Source organism: Syngnathus typhle, linkage group LG3 (assembly GCF_033458585.1).
Source record: "Syngnathus typhle isolate RoL2023-S1 ecotype Sweden linkage group LG3, RoL_Styp_1.0, whole genome shotgun sequence".
Lineage (NCBI taxonomy): Eukaryota > Metazoa > Chordata > Actinopteri > Syngnathiformes > Syngnathidae > Syngnathus > Syngnathus typhle.
This window is the reverse complement of record NC_083740.1, coordinates 2,431,769-2,450,475: the sequence shown is the minus strand read 5'-3', so window position 1 is coordinate 2,450,475 and position 18,707 is coordinate 2,431,769. Positions and strand designations below refer to the sequence as shown.

General features: G+C 43.4%; 1 protein-coding gene across 14 annotated transcripts in view; it reads right to left on the bottom strand.

Annotated features, from left to right (window-relative positions):
- inpp4b (inositol polyphosphate-4-phosphatase type II B) overlaps nucleotides 1-18,707 on the bottom strand; it is a 108,095-nt gene that overhangs the window by 6,142 nt on the left and 83,246 nt on the right. For all 14 annotated transcript variants that reach the window (XM_061275175.1, XM_061275176.1, XM_061275169.1 and 11 more), the window contains 8 exons: nucleotides 17,635-17,740; nucleotides 14,430-14,496; nucleotides 12,345-12,492; nucleotides 9,012-9,142; nucleotides 7,065-7,169; nucleotides 5,810-5,918; nucleotides 3,105-3,288; nucleotides 105-347 (listed from right to left, as the gene is read on the bottom strand). In XM_061275175.1, the coding sequence (XP_061131159.1) occupies nucleotides 105-347; nucleotides 3,105-3,288; nucleotides 5,810-5,918; nucleotides 7,065-7,169; nucleotides 9,012-9,142; nucleotides 12,345-12,492; nucleotides 14,430-14,496; nucleotides 17,635-17,740 (1,093 nt within the window). The remainder of the gene's footprint in view (nucleotides 1-104; nucleotides 348-3,104; nucleotides 3,289-5,809; nucleotides 5,919-7,064; nucleotides 7,170-9,011; nucleotides 9,143-12,344; nucleotides 12,493-14,429; nucleotides 14,497-17,634; nucleotides 17,741-18,707) is intronic.

Below are 18,707 nucleotides of genomic sequence, written 5' to 3'. Positions count from 1 at the left end.
GGAAAAAAAGAAAAGAATGTCCAAGGCATTACTATACGTAGCATGAAAGACAGTGGCTCAAAGGTCACATTGTGATTATTAATTAAACACAACAAGAGACTTGCCCATTCCTCTTCGTCGAACTCTTTATGGTGCGGGATGGAGTCTTCGCCTCGCCTCGGGCCCACGTTGTTGCACGACGTGGCCTCGTCGGCGGCAGGGGCCAATGGTGACGCCGTCCGGACGGGACTCGGGTCTCGCTCGCCGCCCTTCTGGTTTTTGGACACGTAGGCCGGCTGGGCGGCGTGCAGTGCCAACAGGGCGCACTTGACCAATTCATCCTTGAGCGTGTGGACAAATTGCTCCGTCTGCAGCCAGTAAGAGGAAAGGCGAGGTGGGGACAAGACAACCAGTCGCTCAGGTCAAACCACAAAAAATATATATATAAATAAAAAAATAAAATAAAAATAAAAAATCGACGCAATTTGACTCTTCTGGTTTGTTGAAAACTTTTCATCCTTTAAAACAAAAGACTGATTCAGTTTTAATTTTAGTGGGGCCCGACCGATTGCATCGGCTGGTATTAGCTACTGCATTTCAAAATTTGCAATTATTAATAGGCCAAATTAAAAAAAAAAAAATTAAGGCAATAATGACATTGAAAAATGCCAGTCCCGATAATCATCAATTCTTTAACCATTTTGCTACAGTATATTAATTCTTATATACGCTTCCAAAAGTGTTAGCATTACGCTAGCTAAGCTAACATATCATTCTCCTATGTTTATGTGACAGTAAACCTCAACTGGCAGTCACATTAGAAAGCCATTTTTTTTTTAGAAGAACGGTTTACTATTTGCCGAAGCGCTTCTATCGTAAGTTGAGCGAGATTTAACAGCGGACATCTAGAGCTTAAGAAGCCTTTGGGACTGAAGGTGGCTTAAAAGAAGACATTGCGGCCAGTGAGCAACAACAAACGATTCAATTACTTGGACTTGCGACATCACCGAGGAGCGTTGTTCCTCTGATAAAGAACCCGCCGGTGTCACAAGTTCCCGTTTCTCGCCAGAGTGAAAGTGATAAAAAGGTCTCCCGAGTCGCATTGCCGGGCGCCGCCATTACAACCGAGCAAACCGGGGAGATCTTCATCAGCAAGCTGCAATAATCTTCAAAATTTTACAGTTCTGCTCTTGTAAAAATTTGGAAAGAAATTATTGAAAACAATTACCCGTATATTCTTGTTATGCTTATTTTTTTTTCCCTCTTTTATTTCTTTGGTCAACAGTATTTTAAATGTTAGTATTTACAGAGCAAAGTGTTTTCACGAGGTGGCACTTGGCGTAAAATGGACAGCAACTTGGGTAAACATCGTAAAAGCTCACTTTTATGAATTTCGAAAAGCAACAATTGGGACTTTGGTGGTCCCGTCAAGCAGCTGCTGTAAATGCTTTTTTTTTTTTTTTGCTGGTGCATTGGAGTGATAACATAACTGCTCTCCTGCGGTGTTAATGTTTTTTTTTTTTTTTTTTCTTCTTGGTGGCATTTGGCAGCGCCGCAGGATGCGTCCTCTAAGCGAGACGCCGCTTTGTGAGCGAGGAAGCGCTTAAATGGCAACTTTGCGTTTCCTTCTCTTTCTCTTTTACACATGAAGCCACGAGACGCCGCCCCGGAGACATTTTGATACTGCACCTGCATGATTATGGAGCGAGGAAGAAAAAAAAAAAAAACGAAAACGGGCCTCTGTGGATCTGAGCTGAGGAATAGGAACATAACAGACATAAAAATAGCACATTTGTACAGAGGCTTGAAATCCGCCACCAGGTAAGCCCAACACATTGTTGGCCGTGGAACGCCACCGATCATTATAATGACATCCACAAGAGGATTCCCCCCACTCAACACCTCTTACTGAACATAAACTACCTTGCCAACTAAAAGAGAGTAATGGCAAAGTCAGCAGGGAGTCCAAATACAACCAACACAATAAAAAACGTGAATGATAAAATGAAAAGTAAACACGCTGGCACGTTTATGTGGGGCGAGTGTAAATGGATTTGTGAGCTCCGAAGCAAGCACGTTGATATGATTGGGATATTGCGGTATGAGTAGAAAAACACAATATGCACGAAAAAAAAATGACTCGGCAAAAACTTGGATTGCAACAGATAAAAGTTGTTTGTTTAAGAAGGAAAAAAAATAATTTTCAGATCAATAAAGGACTTTTTAATTAGAAAACTTTTTTGGGGCGGAAAATTCTTTCATTTTCGGTTCTGTCTGTTCTATTTAAAAAAACTTTGTTTTTTAAAGAATTCTTACATTTTTAGTTCTGTTTAAAGCAAAATCAAATTTGTTTTATTTGTTGAAATTAATTCGTTAAAGTGCAAAACTTAAGTACAAGTAAAAATTCATTTTCAGATCAATAAAGGACTTTTTAATGAGAAAACATTACGGGGGGGGGGGGGGGGGGGAAATTGTTACATTTTTGGTTCTGTCTGGTCTATTTAAAAAAAAAAAAATTTTTTTTTTAAATAATTCTTACATTTTTAGTTCTGTTTAAAGCAAAATCCAATTTGTTTTATTTGTTGAAATTAATTCGTTAAAGTGCAAAACTTAAGTACATCGCACACTGACTATCTCGTGCCTGTCACTCACTCACTCACTCACTCACTCACTCACTCACTCACTCACTCACTCACTCACTCACTCACTCACTCACTCACTCACTCACTCACTCACTCACTCACTCACTCACTCACTCACTCACTCACTCACTCACTCACTCACTCGTCGGCTGACCAGGGGCATCCCCTTTCCCTGGCAGGTACGTGCGTGACTAATCAGGGATGAGAGCGAGGCGAGCGTGGCAATTAACGCCGGCTGATTGGGCTCCGATCCACGCCGGCTAAAAACAATCTCTGGCACAACAGATTGCAGTCTGACAGCAGCAGATGTCGTTCATTAATTACGCCGATACAAAAAAAAAAAGATGTCAGCGGCGGGCGCGACGCTCCAATCAACCGCAAGCTCGCCATCGAGTCACCTTCTTCCAGAAACCAGTTGGAACGAGCAGAACCAATCTGGCGAGGAGTCGTAATGCCACGCCCGGTGTTTCAGGGTTTCCTCACCTTGTCTGCGAGGTTCTTGAGCGCCTCCCTCAGGCCAGGAGAGGAATGCTCGCGAGCGGCGTGTAGTAGTTGATCGGCTAAGGTGCCGATGAGCGGCTGCAGGAGGCTGACGCTGCTCAGAACCTCCTGAGCTTTGGCCGTGTGCTCGGGGGAGTAGTAGATACACTGGTAGGCCGTACTGAAGCTGCAGAAAAAAAAAAAAAATCATGAGTCACAAAGTCGTAAAGAGTCACTGACGTGAGAGAACCATTCATTTAATTTTTAATCATAGAAAAATTGCCCGTACATTTTAAGCAGGAGACTACCCCCTAGTGGCCAAGGTGAGCACACCAAAAAATGTCATTACATGAAATCCCGATGCCCCAACTGGTCTCCTCGTACCAAGGACACGGTTGGGAGCCTCATCAGCATTCCAGTGCGAGGTCCACTAATGACTTCTGACACTTCTGATTGAACACTATAGCAACGTGCTTTTTAGACCTGGAATTTTAAAACAACACTTCAGGTGAAGACAAGATCTTTGGATTAGCACCACTCGTCTTTCTGTTCCCCGAAGAACTTGTTATTTTGCTTTTTGTATAGGTGGGTTAGAGGCACGACTTCAAAGTCGGATTTTTTTTTTTTTTTTTAGTGAAGACACCTTGCTCTAAATTACCAGGAAAGAAAAAAAATAAAGGAAGGGTGGGGTGAGCATTTTGGGATCTACGTTCTAGAAAGTGAACTTGTTATTTTTAGACGCAAAAAAAAAAAAAGAAGTTTTTCTTAAGAGTCTTGAGTTTATTACTTGAAAAGAAGTATCCTCAAAAAAAAAAAAACACCTCAGTCGAGTGAATAGGAGAGCAGGACCCTCTTTTAAAGCGGACGCACTGGCAGCTCTTTGGCTTGCAAGCCAAATTAGACCAGTCACAGAATATAAAATGGACCGGCGCCAATGTCCCGGGAACTCGTTTTGTTAGACAACATTCTGCCACGTCGCGTTAAGTCGGACACCCGCCAGACTTTATGTGACATGTGGTCCCTGCGAGTGCGTCCGTAACCACGACGACGACTTGGTTCGGTCCCGCTTGACGCAGCATCTTCCACTCAAAGCCTTTTGTCCACTACTCCAAAATTCTAAAAGTCAAAATGAGAGTTGTAAATGTAAGATTCGATTCCGTTCAACGCAGACTTTTATAAGAGCAATTAAAGCGGGAGCGCATGTATTCAAGGAAGATAAATGCTCAGTGCATGTGCGTCCTCGCCCTCCCAAAGAATACTAAACTAAAATATCGATTCAAGTCTTTTGGGGCTCATCCTGCAAGACAAACTACATCAGACGCGCCGGTCATTGCCAACTTGGGCTGATGTAAGCTTTTTAATAGATGCTGAATGCTACACACACACACACATTGGAGATACTCCACTACATGCTCGCCTCCTTTGGAGGGTGCGGGAACAAAGACAAATTGCTCTTTTATTGGCCTCCCGCTAACACCTCCGTGTTTCGGCTTCTTCACTCTGTCCGTCTCCAACTGTGATGGATTAATATCACAGAGAAGAGATTGCAAATGTGGAGATGAAAGCCAGTCTGTAGTGTGTGTGCTGCTTTGCTTGTATGGATGAGCGGCAAACATATTTATCAATTCTTGGGTTATTCAGAATTTTGATTAAGTGTCAAATCCATCAATCAAATGTTCTTATGAGAGATAAGATGACACGGAGGTGCGATAGATTTCAGTTTTGAGACGAAACAGCGGAGAGCGCAATTAATAGCTGGGTGCTAATTACGAAGAGCTAAAAATAGAAATACGTGGTTTATTTTGATGATATCCTTTCAAGCAACATCTCCAAATATTTTCCGCAAGGTGGATGGAATGCGGGCAAGAGTCCATTAGAGTGCGAGTGAGGGGGGAAACAACATTAGGACCAACTTGTAAAGAGGATTGTCAAACGGGCCGAGTCAAAATGTGGATAAGGTGAAGTGCCGCGCTCTCGGCAGCTAGCCAGGCGGAAAATTGCAAAGTTTTTTTTTTTTCAACTCCAGCGAGTCATTAGCTAAGTTAAATATGAAACAAAAAGCTTTTGTCTGGCAGGAAGATTATGTTTGGCGTCTAATCTCTCTCTTCTTTTCACTTGAATGGATTCTTTACAATATGTTCAGTTTATCAGCATAACGCTACGCTACGCTAACAGATAGGGATGACCGTCACGTGTGCGCTTTAGCGTGAAGAAGTCTTCATTTTTGTAGCGATAAAAAAAAAAAAAAGAAAAAAATCCACCACTAATCGGATCCGGCATGGACTGTAATGGCTTTGCGTTTTATGGGAGCTTAGTTACAACGATAAAAAAAATAAAAATCAGCCTTCATTTTTTGTGGCATCACTCAAGTGACCACACAGGGAGCGACGGCGACACATGGCTCAGTTCTGTTTCCAAAGCGGTCAGGAGTGCTCATCTATCAGCTTTCAGGAAATTACATTGGTGACCACAGCGGGGCACAACTTAGACAGATTAGTTTTTCGTCTTGGAGAGGTTTTGAAAAAATGAGAAACATTGAGAACAAAGGACTGGCGAACATTCCGCGCCAATTTCACATCTGGGTTTTTGAAACACGCTACATTGTCACGTCGTGTTTTGCCGCTTTTGTCGCGTTCCCTCCCATCTTCAAAACAATGTGTATTTATTGACGTTGACAAAAGAAAACATCGGAATAATCCGCGCCTCACCTTTTCTTCTCGGCTTCGTATCTGCTGAGAAGACGATGCAGACCGCCGCCCTTGAAGCCTTGGTAGTGTGCGGCTGGGGCGCCCGCCGTCACGATGTCGTACGTTGCGTCTGCAAACGAGAATGACGGCGAGTTAGTGCGCTCTTCTTCAGGGCGCGCGTATAGTGACAAAAAAAAATGAATGACTCTGCCAGGTGGATGTTATTATTTTGGTAACACCTTGTATCTTACTGTTGCAAGTTATTTAGGTTATCACGTAACATATTAACTTTTAGCCTCATGGTTGGATTGTGTTGTTATTTAACAATCTAATTAGGAAACATGGATTCATGTACATGCTGGCTATTTTAAATGCCTTGCTGGCGCCTTCTCACAATTCCCGCCCCTCCCCTCCAGTGTTGTAGGAAATACTGCCGCAACTGATATGGTTCTGTCCAGTGTGACAGGAAGACCCTGACCCTTCTCCCTAGGCTCAGAACAACACAATAGTAGCTTGACACGTATGGTTTTGTGGGATGCTCTGTGACATTGCTCCAACCCAATTCCATTAATCATCTCTGCGTGTCAGGGCCGTGTGGCACTTATTTGCCGCCAGACTTTTTTTTTTTCACGTCCTTCTTCTCCCCCCCGCGGGCTTTTCTGAAGTCCGACTCGCTGTTAATTGGTTCTGCCGCAGCAAAAAAAGTACAGCAAAGTGGACTCAGGACACAATGACACTGTCTGTGCTCGTTTGTGTCCTCCGATGTCCAAAAAAAAAATCTGACACGAAAGGACTCTTCAGTAGTCTTAAAGGCATTTTTTTTTTAACGGTAAAAAATATTAACGCAACTACTGAAAAATATGCAAAACTTTGATATGTTGAGATTTTGTAACAATTTCCTGTCAAAAAGAAAAAATCCACTTTGAGTCATGAATATTTTTAACGTTACAGCTGAGGCATGACAAGTTTGGTATTTTGATTCAAAGTCAATTTATTAAAAGTTGATCCGAATGCCGCGATACTAAATTTGAACCGCGGAGACTCAACCTAATTTTTTAGCTTATTATAGCACGTGGGCGAAACACAACATTAGTTGCCTTGCCACAAAACTTACAACTCCGCAAGATAGGCGTGGGCACGTGTCATATTAAAGGCGCCTACCTTCCAACACAGCCTGCTGATTTGATTCTGAGGTTACGCTCTCAATTAAAAGCGCTGGAGCGATTCCAGGTGACGCCTGTAAAGTCAAGCTAGCAAGTGATAAATAAACATGGACCTGTCTTTCTGGGGCACGTCACCCTCATCCTCTGAGTGTGCAGGTTGATTGGGAGGAACTCCAGGGATTGCTGCGCTTTGCAGCAGCTCTGCTTGAAGGACGGACCTGAAAACCACCACAGTAGCATTAGCGTTTGTAGCACTGCAAATTCTGACGGAAATATGGGCTGGTTCGGCTGGTTCGTAGATGAAAATGTTAGCTTTTCCCTGCGTCGGTACATTCTCATTAGGCGCTTTGATAAAAGTTGGATATTAATGGCGGGGCCGAGCCGATGAAGTTGCTGACTCGTGGAGCTTGGACGAATTAGCCACATCGAGGTCCATCTGCCGGTCCAGGTGTGCCGACAGCAGGGCCCGATGCCGATGCAGTCTGACATCTGGCCTACGCGCACTACTTTTATGACTTCTTTTTTTTTTTTGCCGTGATTGGGCCTCCCGCTGAGTATGAGGTGGGGGTGGGTGACTTGTGACGGTTGACAGATAGTGGAGTGTTTCTTTTCTCCTTTCTTTTACTTCTTCGTTTTCTGCACGCTCCCGCTGTGCTGCACACATCAGACTTTGTAGAATACGGGGGTGAATCATTTTAGCATATCTAACACGTTTATGCAGCTGTACTTTACTTCAAGAGAGCATTACCAAACTTATTCGCTGCTTGATGCTTCTTTAGAAAGAAAGAAAAGAAGGTTCATTAAAAAAAAAAAATCTAATCGAAAATTCAAACAAGGTGTCATTTCAGCAATGTTTTTTTTTTTATCATTGCACTAATCATCTTATTGCCTGCGCTGTCGTTCTCATGTTGACTCACTCCACTTTGCATGTAATCACATTAGTTATCAATAATTAACGAGCAGCGGCTCGCCCACGCCGGTTGTCTAGCAACGTCGCATTCGCTTCACGGCGGACGAGATCACAACGTGAGAGCGCCGCCGCCCACCTCGGGCAAATGTGGGCCACACATGCGACCTGTGTGAGGAAGTGGAGAAGAAGAAGAAGAATGCCGCCGCAACACCTTTGCCCGGGGGTGCCTTCATGGCCGCCTTGGGCGCACAATAACAGTCTTCATTGCTCATCAGTAGAAGGATGAAAAGAAAAAAAAATCTAAAAAGTCAAAAAGGGGAACAACAGTGGAGTCAAAATGTTATATATTATTATTATTATAGATTATAAAATATTCTATAAGGAAATTATTTTATTATTATTAATTATTATTTTTATTTTATTCAATTCCTGATAGACTTATAGACGGATGTTTGCTCAATTAATTAGCAAAATATAACCCATCAGGTTTAATTACAAAATTTAACCACACTCTGACAATATTAGAAACGAAAAATGATTTCGCCACCTCTAACTGTCGGTGTCTCTAACATGGCATTAAACATATTCCGTAATTTGTCATGTGCAATCATCAAAGGCGTATTAGAAAGTCAAAAGGCAGAATTTTTCTCCTTGCTTTCTCCATAAAAGAAAAATTTGACAACGAAAAACATTCGGCTGAGTCGGCTGAAAAAAAACGCATGGAAAACTATCCCAAAACAAACTTCAGAGGAACGAAACCATTCAAAAAAAACTCAAGCAAGCAAAGACATTCATCCTAAGCAAACCAAGAATCTTGTGAGGTTTTCAGCATCAAAGTCGCTACACCTCTGCTACCACCAATTAGTTCCAGAGATAGAAAGGAAAATTTTCCCTACTAGTTAATTGCTACGCTCGGCGGGGGTCCTCGGTGAGCATGTAAGCTGCACAAGCGTGCCGGCGGAGCGCCGCTGCATGTCAATGCGAGCGCACACATTTCCCAAGGACAAACCACGATAAGAGTTCATTTACATGTACTGGAGAAAATCTCGTACAAAGGCTTCGGAGGAAGGGGACCTTCTCGGTGCCAAGGACGGGCCGTGCTTTTCAAACGAGTGTGCAACGAAAACAACAACATGGAAACGGTCCTCACCGCTCATCTTTTCCATTTCAGCCAGTGTCTCCTGGTAGGAGCTGATGATGCCGCTGTATCGCGTGATCACCTCCTTCCGTAAGTTGTCCCAGTGTGGTGAAAGTTCCCCCAGCTCCTTCAGATCCTGCACCCTGCAAATAAACATGCTTTGACATACTTTTTGAATCTGAAAAAAGAAAATACAGTGGGACGCACCAAAGAGTGGAGTTCCAGATTAAAGTAAAAATGGGTCTAATACCAACGTGATATAATCGTGGTTATGTTTGACAAATTGTAATTACTGGATCTCCCTAGCAAGTGGAGGCATCCCTAATGTGATCACATACAGTATTAAGGTCACGCATGAAAACATAATCAGCCAGCGATAAACCAAAGAAGCTCTCGCAGGCGAAACTAAACCCAGCCAAAAAATCCAAAACAAATGAAACCAACAAAAAAAAAAAAAAGGCCAATGAGCCGCCCAAAAAAAATAAATAATCAAACCAACCCAAGACGTTAAACACACCAATCAAATCTAAATATATTCAACCAGTTAAATAAATGAAATTAACTAAACAACCAAAGATATTCCACCAAGTAAAGAAAGTAAACTAACCCAAACTAAATTTGATGAAGATTCCAACCAAAAGTAAACCCAACAAAAAAATAACCTAAGAAATTCAACAAATTCAAACAAAACAAAATGAACTAAACACCAAACCAACAAAAGGAAATGAGCAAACTAAACTCTCGAGAACAACCTCAACTAAACCAATGAAACCAAGCAAAACTAAACCAACCAAAAACAAGCAAAACTAAACCAAATCAAAATAAACCCCAAAAACAAACGAGAGCCTCTTTCAAAACTTTGCATGACAAAGACATAATGGGACCAACCAGCAGCAATTTATCGTCCATTAAAATTGCAATGATACTGCGTTAATAAGGGCTCCCAGCCACGACTACAAGTTGTCCAACAGTAATATGCTCCCAAGACAATGAGCCCCAATTTTCTGTAATTATGCCTCATAAATGTTTTATGCGCCATGTTGGTCTTCAAATGAAAGGCAAAAAAAAAAACGGGCCCTATTTCAATTTTTGATTTACATAATTTTACAAGCAGGTGGCCCCACTGGATGAGTATACTTTTCATATCCTTACCAGCTGTGCATTGTGTCGCTTTTGTTCTGGAAATAAAGTCATAGTCAGATAATATTGGACGATACGCTAAAAGTGCACATGGGAGATGAGTGTGATGATCCGATGGATCAAATCAAAAGCGGGACATCTGCTCGGGGTGATAAGGCCGAGGGATGACGGAGAGCGTTGCGGGTTATCGCTCTTTTTAATCAGAGCGCTATTGTCTGATCTGAGGAAAGGGTCAAGAGATGAACAATACGATATGCATGTTGGAAAGCTGACATTATCAATCAAATCTGCCGTCGGATGGAGACGACGATACGCCTCCGAATGTCCAGTTTTTATTTTTATTCTTTATACAAATGTGAGTGCTGTATTTCTTTGCCAATCATCAAATGGGCTTTTTGCTACTCATGCCTCACTCTTCTCAAAATTTGTGATGGTAATCTACTGGGGCGAGCCCTAAAACAGTCTCCAACAGCTTTTATTTATGATAGAAAATGTCCGATGAAGGTCACTTGGCCGTAATGGCGCCGTAAATTTAGCGTACGGCTGCTGTGCGGCTTCCTTTATTTCATTCGGTTATCGTGCAGGCTCCATTTTAATTACATAGGGGCGTCGTGCGCCTGCCCAATAAATCCAGCGCAAAATGAAGAGTGAAATACTGTACACACTTTTGAAACAAAACAGAGCAAAGCAAAACAAAACTAAAGCAACCACAGAAATGAAGCAAACACACCAGACAAAACCAAAACGTAAACAAAAGTTATACAAACCCAAAAAAAAAAACAGACACTAATGAGTCTAAAACAACCTAGCAACTAAACCAACCAAAACCAAATCATTCACAAATATCAAACCGACCAAAACTAAACCAGCCACTGAAACCAAACCGACCAAAAAAACGAATTCAACCAAAACTCAATCAACGTAAACAAATCAAACACTACTTACCAAACCAAACAAAGAAACAAAATGACCTAGAATTAAATCAATCACAGAAACTATGCCAACCAAAGAAACTAAACCAACAAAAAAACAATAGCTGCAAAAAAAAAAGGGCAAACATCATGAGTGTGCTCTTGACACGCATTAGCGCTGTTTGTTTATAAATACACAACCTTTTTTTTTTATCATTAACGAAGCAGCTCCTAATGAATCTCAACTGGCGTGCGTTCAAAATACACGACACGAAAGGAAAGCACATCACAGCCGGCGTACGCAAATAAGCGAGAAAAACATTACGTATGGAGGTCATGCTAAAGCCTGCTGTGCTCGAGTGTGCTGCGTTACTTCGATAAGGAACTAATAAATATTTCATATTCCAACTCTAAATGGAGCATAATTGATCCATGCAGGGTTCAAAAGAATATTTAATGACATTATTGCTGACAAAAATAATTGAAGTCCTCAAAACGGCTTCTTATTAGTATTACTAAACAGAAGCATTCATTTATTTCGGTACATATTAGTGTCGGTGTAAGAAGGCGTGGAATTAAAGCTATTAGGAGGTACCAGAAAGTGCTATTTAAGAATTTAGCACGGCTTTTTTTTTTTTATACCAATTGCTATGTATAGTAATAAACTCCAAAAATGGCCGACAAACTGCAACTTAGTCCTCAAACATGGCCGACATGCTTTGCTAAAAACACTTTTTAAATCCTTTCTACATACTCTGTTCTAATATTTTTGACAATAAAAAGTGTATTTCTGGTAAAACTAGTGAGTTGCAAAGAAACCTGGCTACACAAAAGCCACCATAATGCTCCCAATACTATTTTCGTCCTTGTGAAGATCGTCCTTGATTGCGCCATACAAATCAAGTCGGCCCTCTTCTGTCATGATTATCAATCGAACGCCTGCCCGCGAGACTTTTTTTGCCATTTTTCATCCGTCCTGTTATGATACGAGCAGAAGGTAGTGACCAGGAAAAAAAAATGAAGCGAGGTTGCCAAGGACGACGGCGGGAGAATGGAGAAATGATCCGTTGTGACTAACCCTATTCAAGCCTGAAGGAGACTCACTCGTCTGGTCTTGACCTGGCCTCACACCAAGACTTTAATCTCTGCCTCTCACCTTGATATGTTCTAACTTGACATGAGCTGGATGTGACCCGTTCAAAACCAAAACAAAACATCCAATCGTAATCCCCGCTGAATCAAAGCGAATCGTTTGGGTTGTGACGCTACAAAGCGGTCATGTGACGCGTCTCACCGGCTCATGTCCTCTTGCATGTAGAGCGCCAGCAGCTGCTTGGGGATGCTGAAGGACAAGGTGCACTCCTCCATTTGCTCGCGCACCAGCATCCACTTGCTGTCCGCCGTCTGGAACCTGTACACTTTGCATACCGGGTTGGTGAACACTGCGGAAGAAAGCATCAAAAGCAGACCCGGTGAGATGAAAAGCGCTGCTGGGCCGCTAAACCCTTCAAAGTCAAAGGACGGATTCAATTTGATGATCAATAGCCGCGACGTCCGCAGATAAGCCCTGATTCATCTTCGTCTACTTTTGTGGAAAGAAAGATAAACATTGTCCTCACGCTCAAGCATTTCCATTTTAATTGCTTCGTGGCCCCGCATGCAGATTGACCCATGTCTAGTCAGGGACGGCCAATTAGCGATAAAGATGAGTGACATTTAATGATAACTAGTCAATATAATGATTGACATGTACCGCACGAACGGCTAGGCAAACGATGAAACCGACCAATTAGCGACGCTGTGAGCTGTCGTTTCCCGACGGCCCAAGACTACTAATTAATTGGACAGCCCCAGAATGATTGACATGTACGCTAAGCATAGCCTAGCGAGTGGCATTTTCAACTTGACTTGTGATAATAAATCGCTGGATTGTTCTCCTAACCGACTCGCTGGGCACCTGTGGATTTGGATGAATTATTCCGAGCAAGCAGATTCATTTGACGAGATAAAACTGGCCGCCGCTTTGGATCATTTTGTGTCCTGAAGCTGAAGAACTGGAAATATGAGTCATTTGAAACTGAATTAAAAAAAATGATAACATTTTTTAAACATCTGTTTGAAAATAACCCTCGATGAGCGCTGCATTAACATTTGAATTGAACGACGACTAGGTAAAAATCAACCAATGGTTGCCATTCAGGCTAACAAGTGACAAAATCCACCAATTAGCCGCGCCGAGTGTGGAAAGTAACGAGATAAAAGACAGAACGCACTAAATCCTTCAAAGTCAAGTTGAGAAGGAAGAAAAAATTCAATTTGTTGATCAATAGCTACGTCTCGCCGCCGTTCATCGAGAAAAAGACAAACCTCACTTGCTCCATTTTAATCACATATTTATTGCGCAACAGTCGAGTCATTGTCAACGCGCAAACTGACCGACCCGCTCCCCCATTAAGCCAATTTCCATCTTTTCCGTCAGTGCAAATGTCGACGGCGCGGAGGAAGCTAATGCTCTTATCTGCGCGCCGGCAGCAGGAGGCGAGGAAGCCCGGCGCGCCTTGAAACGCCGTTTACCGCCGCTTTCGGCGTCCCGAAGCTGCAGTCAGACAGCGAATCAGTCAATAAGTCGGCCACTGTGAAATGTCGCGTTGACAACTGGAGGCATCCAAACGCGCACGGTAGATTTTACGTCTCAAAACAGCGTCGATCAAAAAAACTTTTTGCAAAGGTTTTCCTCTCAACTCCAAACTTAGCTTATTTTTAAATGCCTGCGCGTAAATCTTTGCTTCTTTTTTTATCGTTTTGAACATTGCTCTTCATCAAAGTGTCACCACGTTGCTATTAATTCAATTAGCATCGAGGTGGCCTTTCAAAGCCCTTCAGGTAATTGACTTTGGGGCCAAACTATCCAGCTTCATCATTTACTATTCCATTAAACGGCTGTTTTGGGCCAGGAGTGACATTTAGCAAAGAGTGAAAGCTGCTCCATCAGCAGCGAGGAAGTGAAATAAGAAGAGGTCGCGAACCCCGTCGTGTCAAAATTTTAAGAGCGGTTGTCATGGTGCCGCTATCTTGCCTTTTTTTTTTTATTTATTATTATTGACTGCACATGCGCAGCCTGTTGCAGTCTCCGCTCCCTCATCCAGATGGAAGGCGTGTGATGCAATTTAGTCCTCCACTTTTATTACTTTTGAAAGGCCCAAGAAGAGAGCAGAGGGGAGGGGGGTCTCGAGAAGTCATTTTCTTAAGAGGTGTGAGGAACAGAAACGGCGGTGCAGCGACAACGGGGGGGAAGTTCAAGGGTGACCGAGGTTCAAGTAACCCTTTCCTTGAACGACAATAATGTCGAAAGATTTTGGCAATGAATGGTCCCGAGTACCTGGTCCCGTCAAGAGGTGGTCTCTCTCGACGCAGCTATGAGACGCAGACTCGCACACTAAGGGACACTGGAAAAGAACACAAAAATACAATTAATGCAAAAATCATGAACCTGTCAATGTCCACCCTCACACAGAAGCATCCGGAAGCATTTTCGTTGCGCAATCACCTAAGGCGCCCGCTGAGGCCTCGCTGATTGGCGCGTGCCTCGGACTGCTCGTCGCGGCGACCGCGGGGCTGGAGTCGTGATTAACTCGCTATTGTCGTCGGCCTTGTCACTTGAAAGTTCTTTTCACACTGCACTTAGCAACATGCAGCGCTCCGCTGATGAAGTCATTCGTTCTTTATGTCCTGTGAGTGCATGATTACGGAACGTATATATTTACTTTATTTACCGTTTTTTTCCATGTATAGTGCGCCCCCATGTATAGTACGCACCCCTAACAATGGCATGCTGATGCTGGAAAAAAGCTTGTACCCATGTATAATACGCACCCAATTTTTATGAATTTTTTTTAATTTTTTTTAAAATTTTTTTTTTTTTTTTTTTTAAGTCCCAAAGATCGTCACACACGCAGGGAGGCAATGGGTCCCATTTTTAAAGTCTTTGGTATGGTCTTAACTAGGCTGGATGTCATTTTTTTTGTTGGCGTTGATTTCTCCGACTGCCCCTAAACGCACCACCGCGCTCCGTGCGCACACGGCGGCTCTGTATGGGAGAGACGTTGAAGAGGAATAAAAACACCCTTGGAAACCAAAACTTGCCCCTCGTCGTGACTCGGAGCCGCAACAAATGTTTCGGATTTGTGTAGGGTACATTGTGACAGACGGCAAACTAGCAGGTGATCGAGCGAGCGTCTGATACAAGAGCATTGCGGTCGTATGGAGCGTGTTTGAAATGAACAGCAGAGACGAAAGGAACAAGGCAAAGTGTTGTGAAATAAAATATTACCTGTAATACGCATTTTGTTATTTGCTGATTGAAACTGCTAATTAAACTGTGAATTGAAACTAATAGGTGGAGAACTGAACTCTCGCTCTTTATATAGCTGACGTGTCTTGCGCAACCGTTCTGCGCATCTGTAATGGCGGCCTCCGTATGACGTCCGGTCCGCGATGGAGATTAAAAAACAAACAATATTTGACACTAACACACCATCGAGAATTGCACCATCGCATCAAACGATGTGTCGTCAATTATGAATTTTACTAAGTGTGTTGGGCAGGATGGCTGAATGCGATGCGCGATTGACAACAAACAAGAAGAAAGGTGAGTTTTATTTCGGGGGAGATTTGTCATGTCTCGTCCCCAGTTTTGCTATGTGTCTAGGTTGCCATAGTTTCTGTTCGTGTCACCCCGCTCTTCCTGTGTCACCTCAATCGATGTAACGTGTTTTGTATTTAAGTCCTGTCTGCCCCTCGCTCACCGTTGGATCATTGCATGTGTTACTGTCATTCTGTTCCTGTCTTTGGTAATGTCACCCTGTCTTTTTGTTCCACGACTTTGTCGGTCAGTCCTGTTGTTGGTTTTGTTGTACCATGACTTTATTTAAAAAAAAAAAAAAAAAAAAAAAAAAAAAACATTTTTTTTTTTTTTCTTTGTACCCATGTATAATACGCACCCCAGATTTTAGGACAATAAATTAGTAAAATATTGCGCACTATACACGGAAAAAAACGGTATGTTTTATTTAAATTTTATTTAAGTTTTATTTTATTTATTTTGATTCATTACATTTGATTTGAATTACGGATTACGGGATGGTGCCCTCGAGTGGAATTTTTCAAATCCAACCGAGTCAGCTATTATGAGAAAAAGTGTCAATAAAATGACCTGAATTAGTTGCTCACGTGCCAGACCATGATTACAATTTCTACGCATTCATTCCAGTCTCCTCTCCACACAATTTTTCTTGCTGCATGACTCATTGAACAAGGTTAGACGAGCAGAAAAGGGGGGGGGGGGGGGTGCACGGCACTACGAGAGCGCCGATCGTTGTCAAGCATGTGTTTCATGGGCTCGTGATCAAAAAGGTGAACGGAAGCTTTTTTTACGAGGTTCTTTCATCTTCGGGAGAAATGCGCAAACCGACCAAGCGTGAAATGTTCTCAGTCACTACAAAAAAACCTGCAATTTAATAAATGTCATTATTTCTGTCTGCATGTTGAAATAATTGAACTCCGTTTTCTTCGGGATGAATCTTGCTATGAGGCAGCCAAGGCAAAGATATTTAAAATAGCAGGAAAGTCATACTGGTGTCATCCCTCCCTTTTGTTGCAAAAACCAGCACTGTGGCACATCACACTAGCCCGCGCTCCGTTTCAGTTTTTATCATTTCCCTCCCTTCATCTCCACGGCGACAACAGTCACACACACACACACACACACACACGGAGGGCGACAGATTCATCAAGGAGACATGGGCAGATTGTCAGTGACGCTGCCGAGCCTGGCAGGGAACCTCCCTTCACCAGCCAGGCGAGTGGGCACGACTCAAAGTCAGTCGGCCGTGCAAGAAGCCCTCGGCCAATTATACATGTGTACACGGCACACAACACAAAAAAAAGCCGTGCCGTGTGGTGCGGCAAGAAAACCGCAAGGTTCCTGAAAACAGACACTGATTTAAAACTCCTCACACAAGTTCATTGGGGTCGGGAGGGGGGGCGAAATGGCGGCCTCTACTGAGCATGTGCAATCGGGAAGAGTACGTACGATGTCATTCCTGGTGTGCCGGCATCCCATTGGGAATTAAAGGAAAAGGTTCTGGTACTCCCGTGATGGTCGCTGTCGAGTGCAGGCGAGTGCTTTGTAGGAGATTAGTGCGCACACACACACACACACACACACACTGCAAATCGCCATTAGGCTGCACTGGAGGTTCTGTAATCTCGTTGGTGGATTTGAACCGCATTATGAGCTCCTATTACCTAAGGCAGCCTTCCGGAAACTTTTTGAGCCACTGTCAACGTTGTGGCGCCCCTGCTCTCTTATGCATTCAAAAAAATGAGCTTGTGTGTGAAAATGACACTGCAAATTGACTATATTGTTTTAAAAAAAACAAAAAAACATGACACAACAAATAAGGCTGCAGCTATGGAAAAACGGTATTTGGATTTTCTACTGAACAAAAAAAAGTGAATAATCGAGTGACATTTTGGGCTAACAGGGGTGACGTTAGCATCCCGCGTAGCATCAACAAGTGTACCTTCTGTGATGGCGCGTCAGTGGTGATGTGCTCCGCTTCTTCCATCTCACCCATCTTCAGTCGACTCACCACCACTGTTCCGGCTGCGTAGCCACCATCTGACGACCTGAAGGGAACAGAATCAAATATAAATAAATACTTTTTAAAAAAAAGGCCGTTTTAAATCGGTATTTTGAATGAAAATCTTCCCACTGTGTTTCATCCAGGTGTTAGGATACCTTTGCCAAAGGGTGCTGAGCCGTTATTAATTAAGACTCTGACTCTAAGAGCTGGCATGCTGCTTATGCCTCCATAGGGAAGCTAATGGGGCCCGGGTAGGGCGTGCTCCATATAACGCTCCAAATGGCCGTCTAATAACCGCAGGCGACGCGCTCTGACGGACGCCAAATTGATACGAGACATTTCAGAGGGCGACGCCCACCCTTCCTGTTCGATTAAGTCGCTGATAGAAAATCCATGGTATTGGCGGAAAGTCCCACGCTGCGGTATCAAGAAAAATGATCCCAGGTGTTAGACGGGCAACGAGGAGGATTGTTAATGTGCTCGCTTGGAGCTCGGGAGCCGGGCGGTGATCAGAGAGGAGGGGGGGGGGGGGGGAGTAGGGGTGACGGGAGACAAGAAAAGGATGGCGATGGAGTCAAATTAGAGATGCTCTCAGAGATAATCCATCTTGGCTGGCCAGAGGGAAAACCCGATTGCACCCGAGGGGGCAGGAGCAGAGGAGAAGATGAGGAAAGGGACGTCGGCAAATTCAGATGCTCCCATCGAGCCCGGGTTAGGGTTCAAAAAAGAAACTTGTGTTAGTCGTCGTCTCCCGGATGCCTCTGTTGGATCCTCATCACATCGCTTCATTTATAAATCCAATCAGCGTGGCTCGCCAGACACCTGTCACAGTGTTTACTCCCCCCCCCCCATCTCCCCGAAAAACTTGTCGCTAAAAGTCACCCTGACTTTGAACAGGCGCCGTCATGCGCATCACAGAGGGAAGCGAGATTAACACGTGTCCCATTCCGTAATAGCGAATCTGGGGGGGAATGCAGGGCTGGCCCCTCCCCCACTTCTTTTCCTCCCCT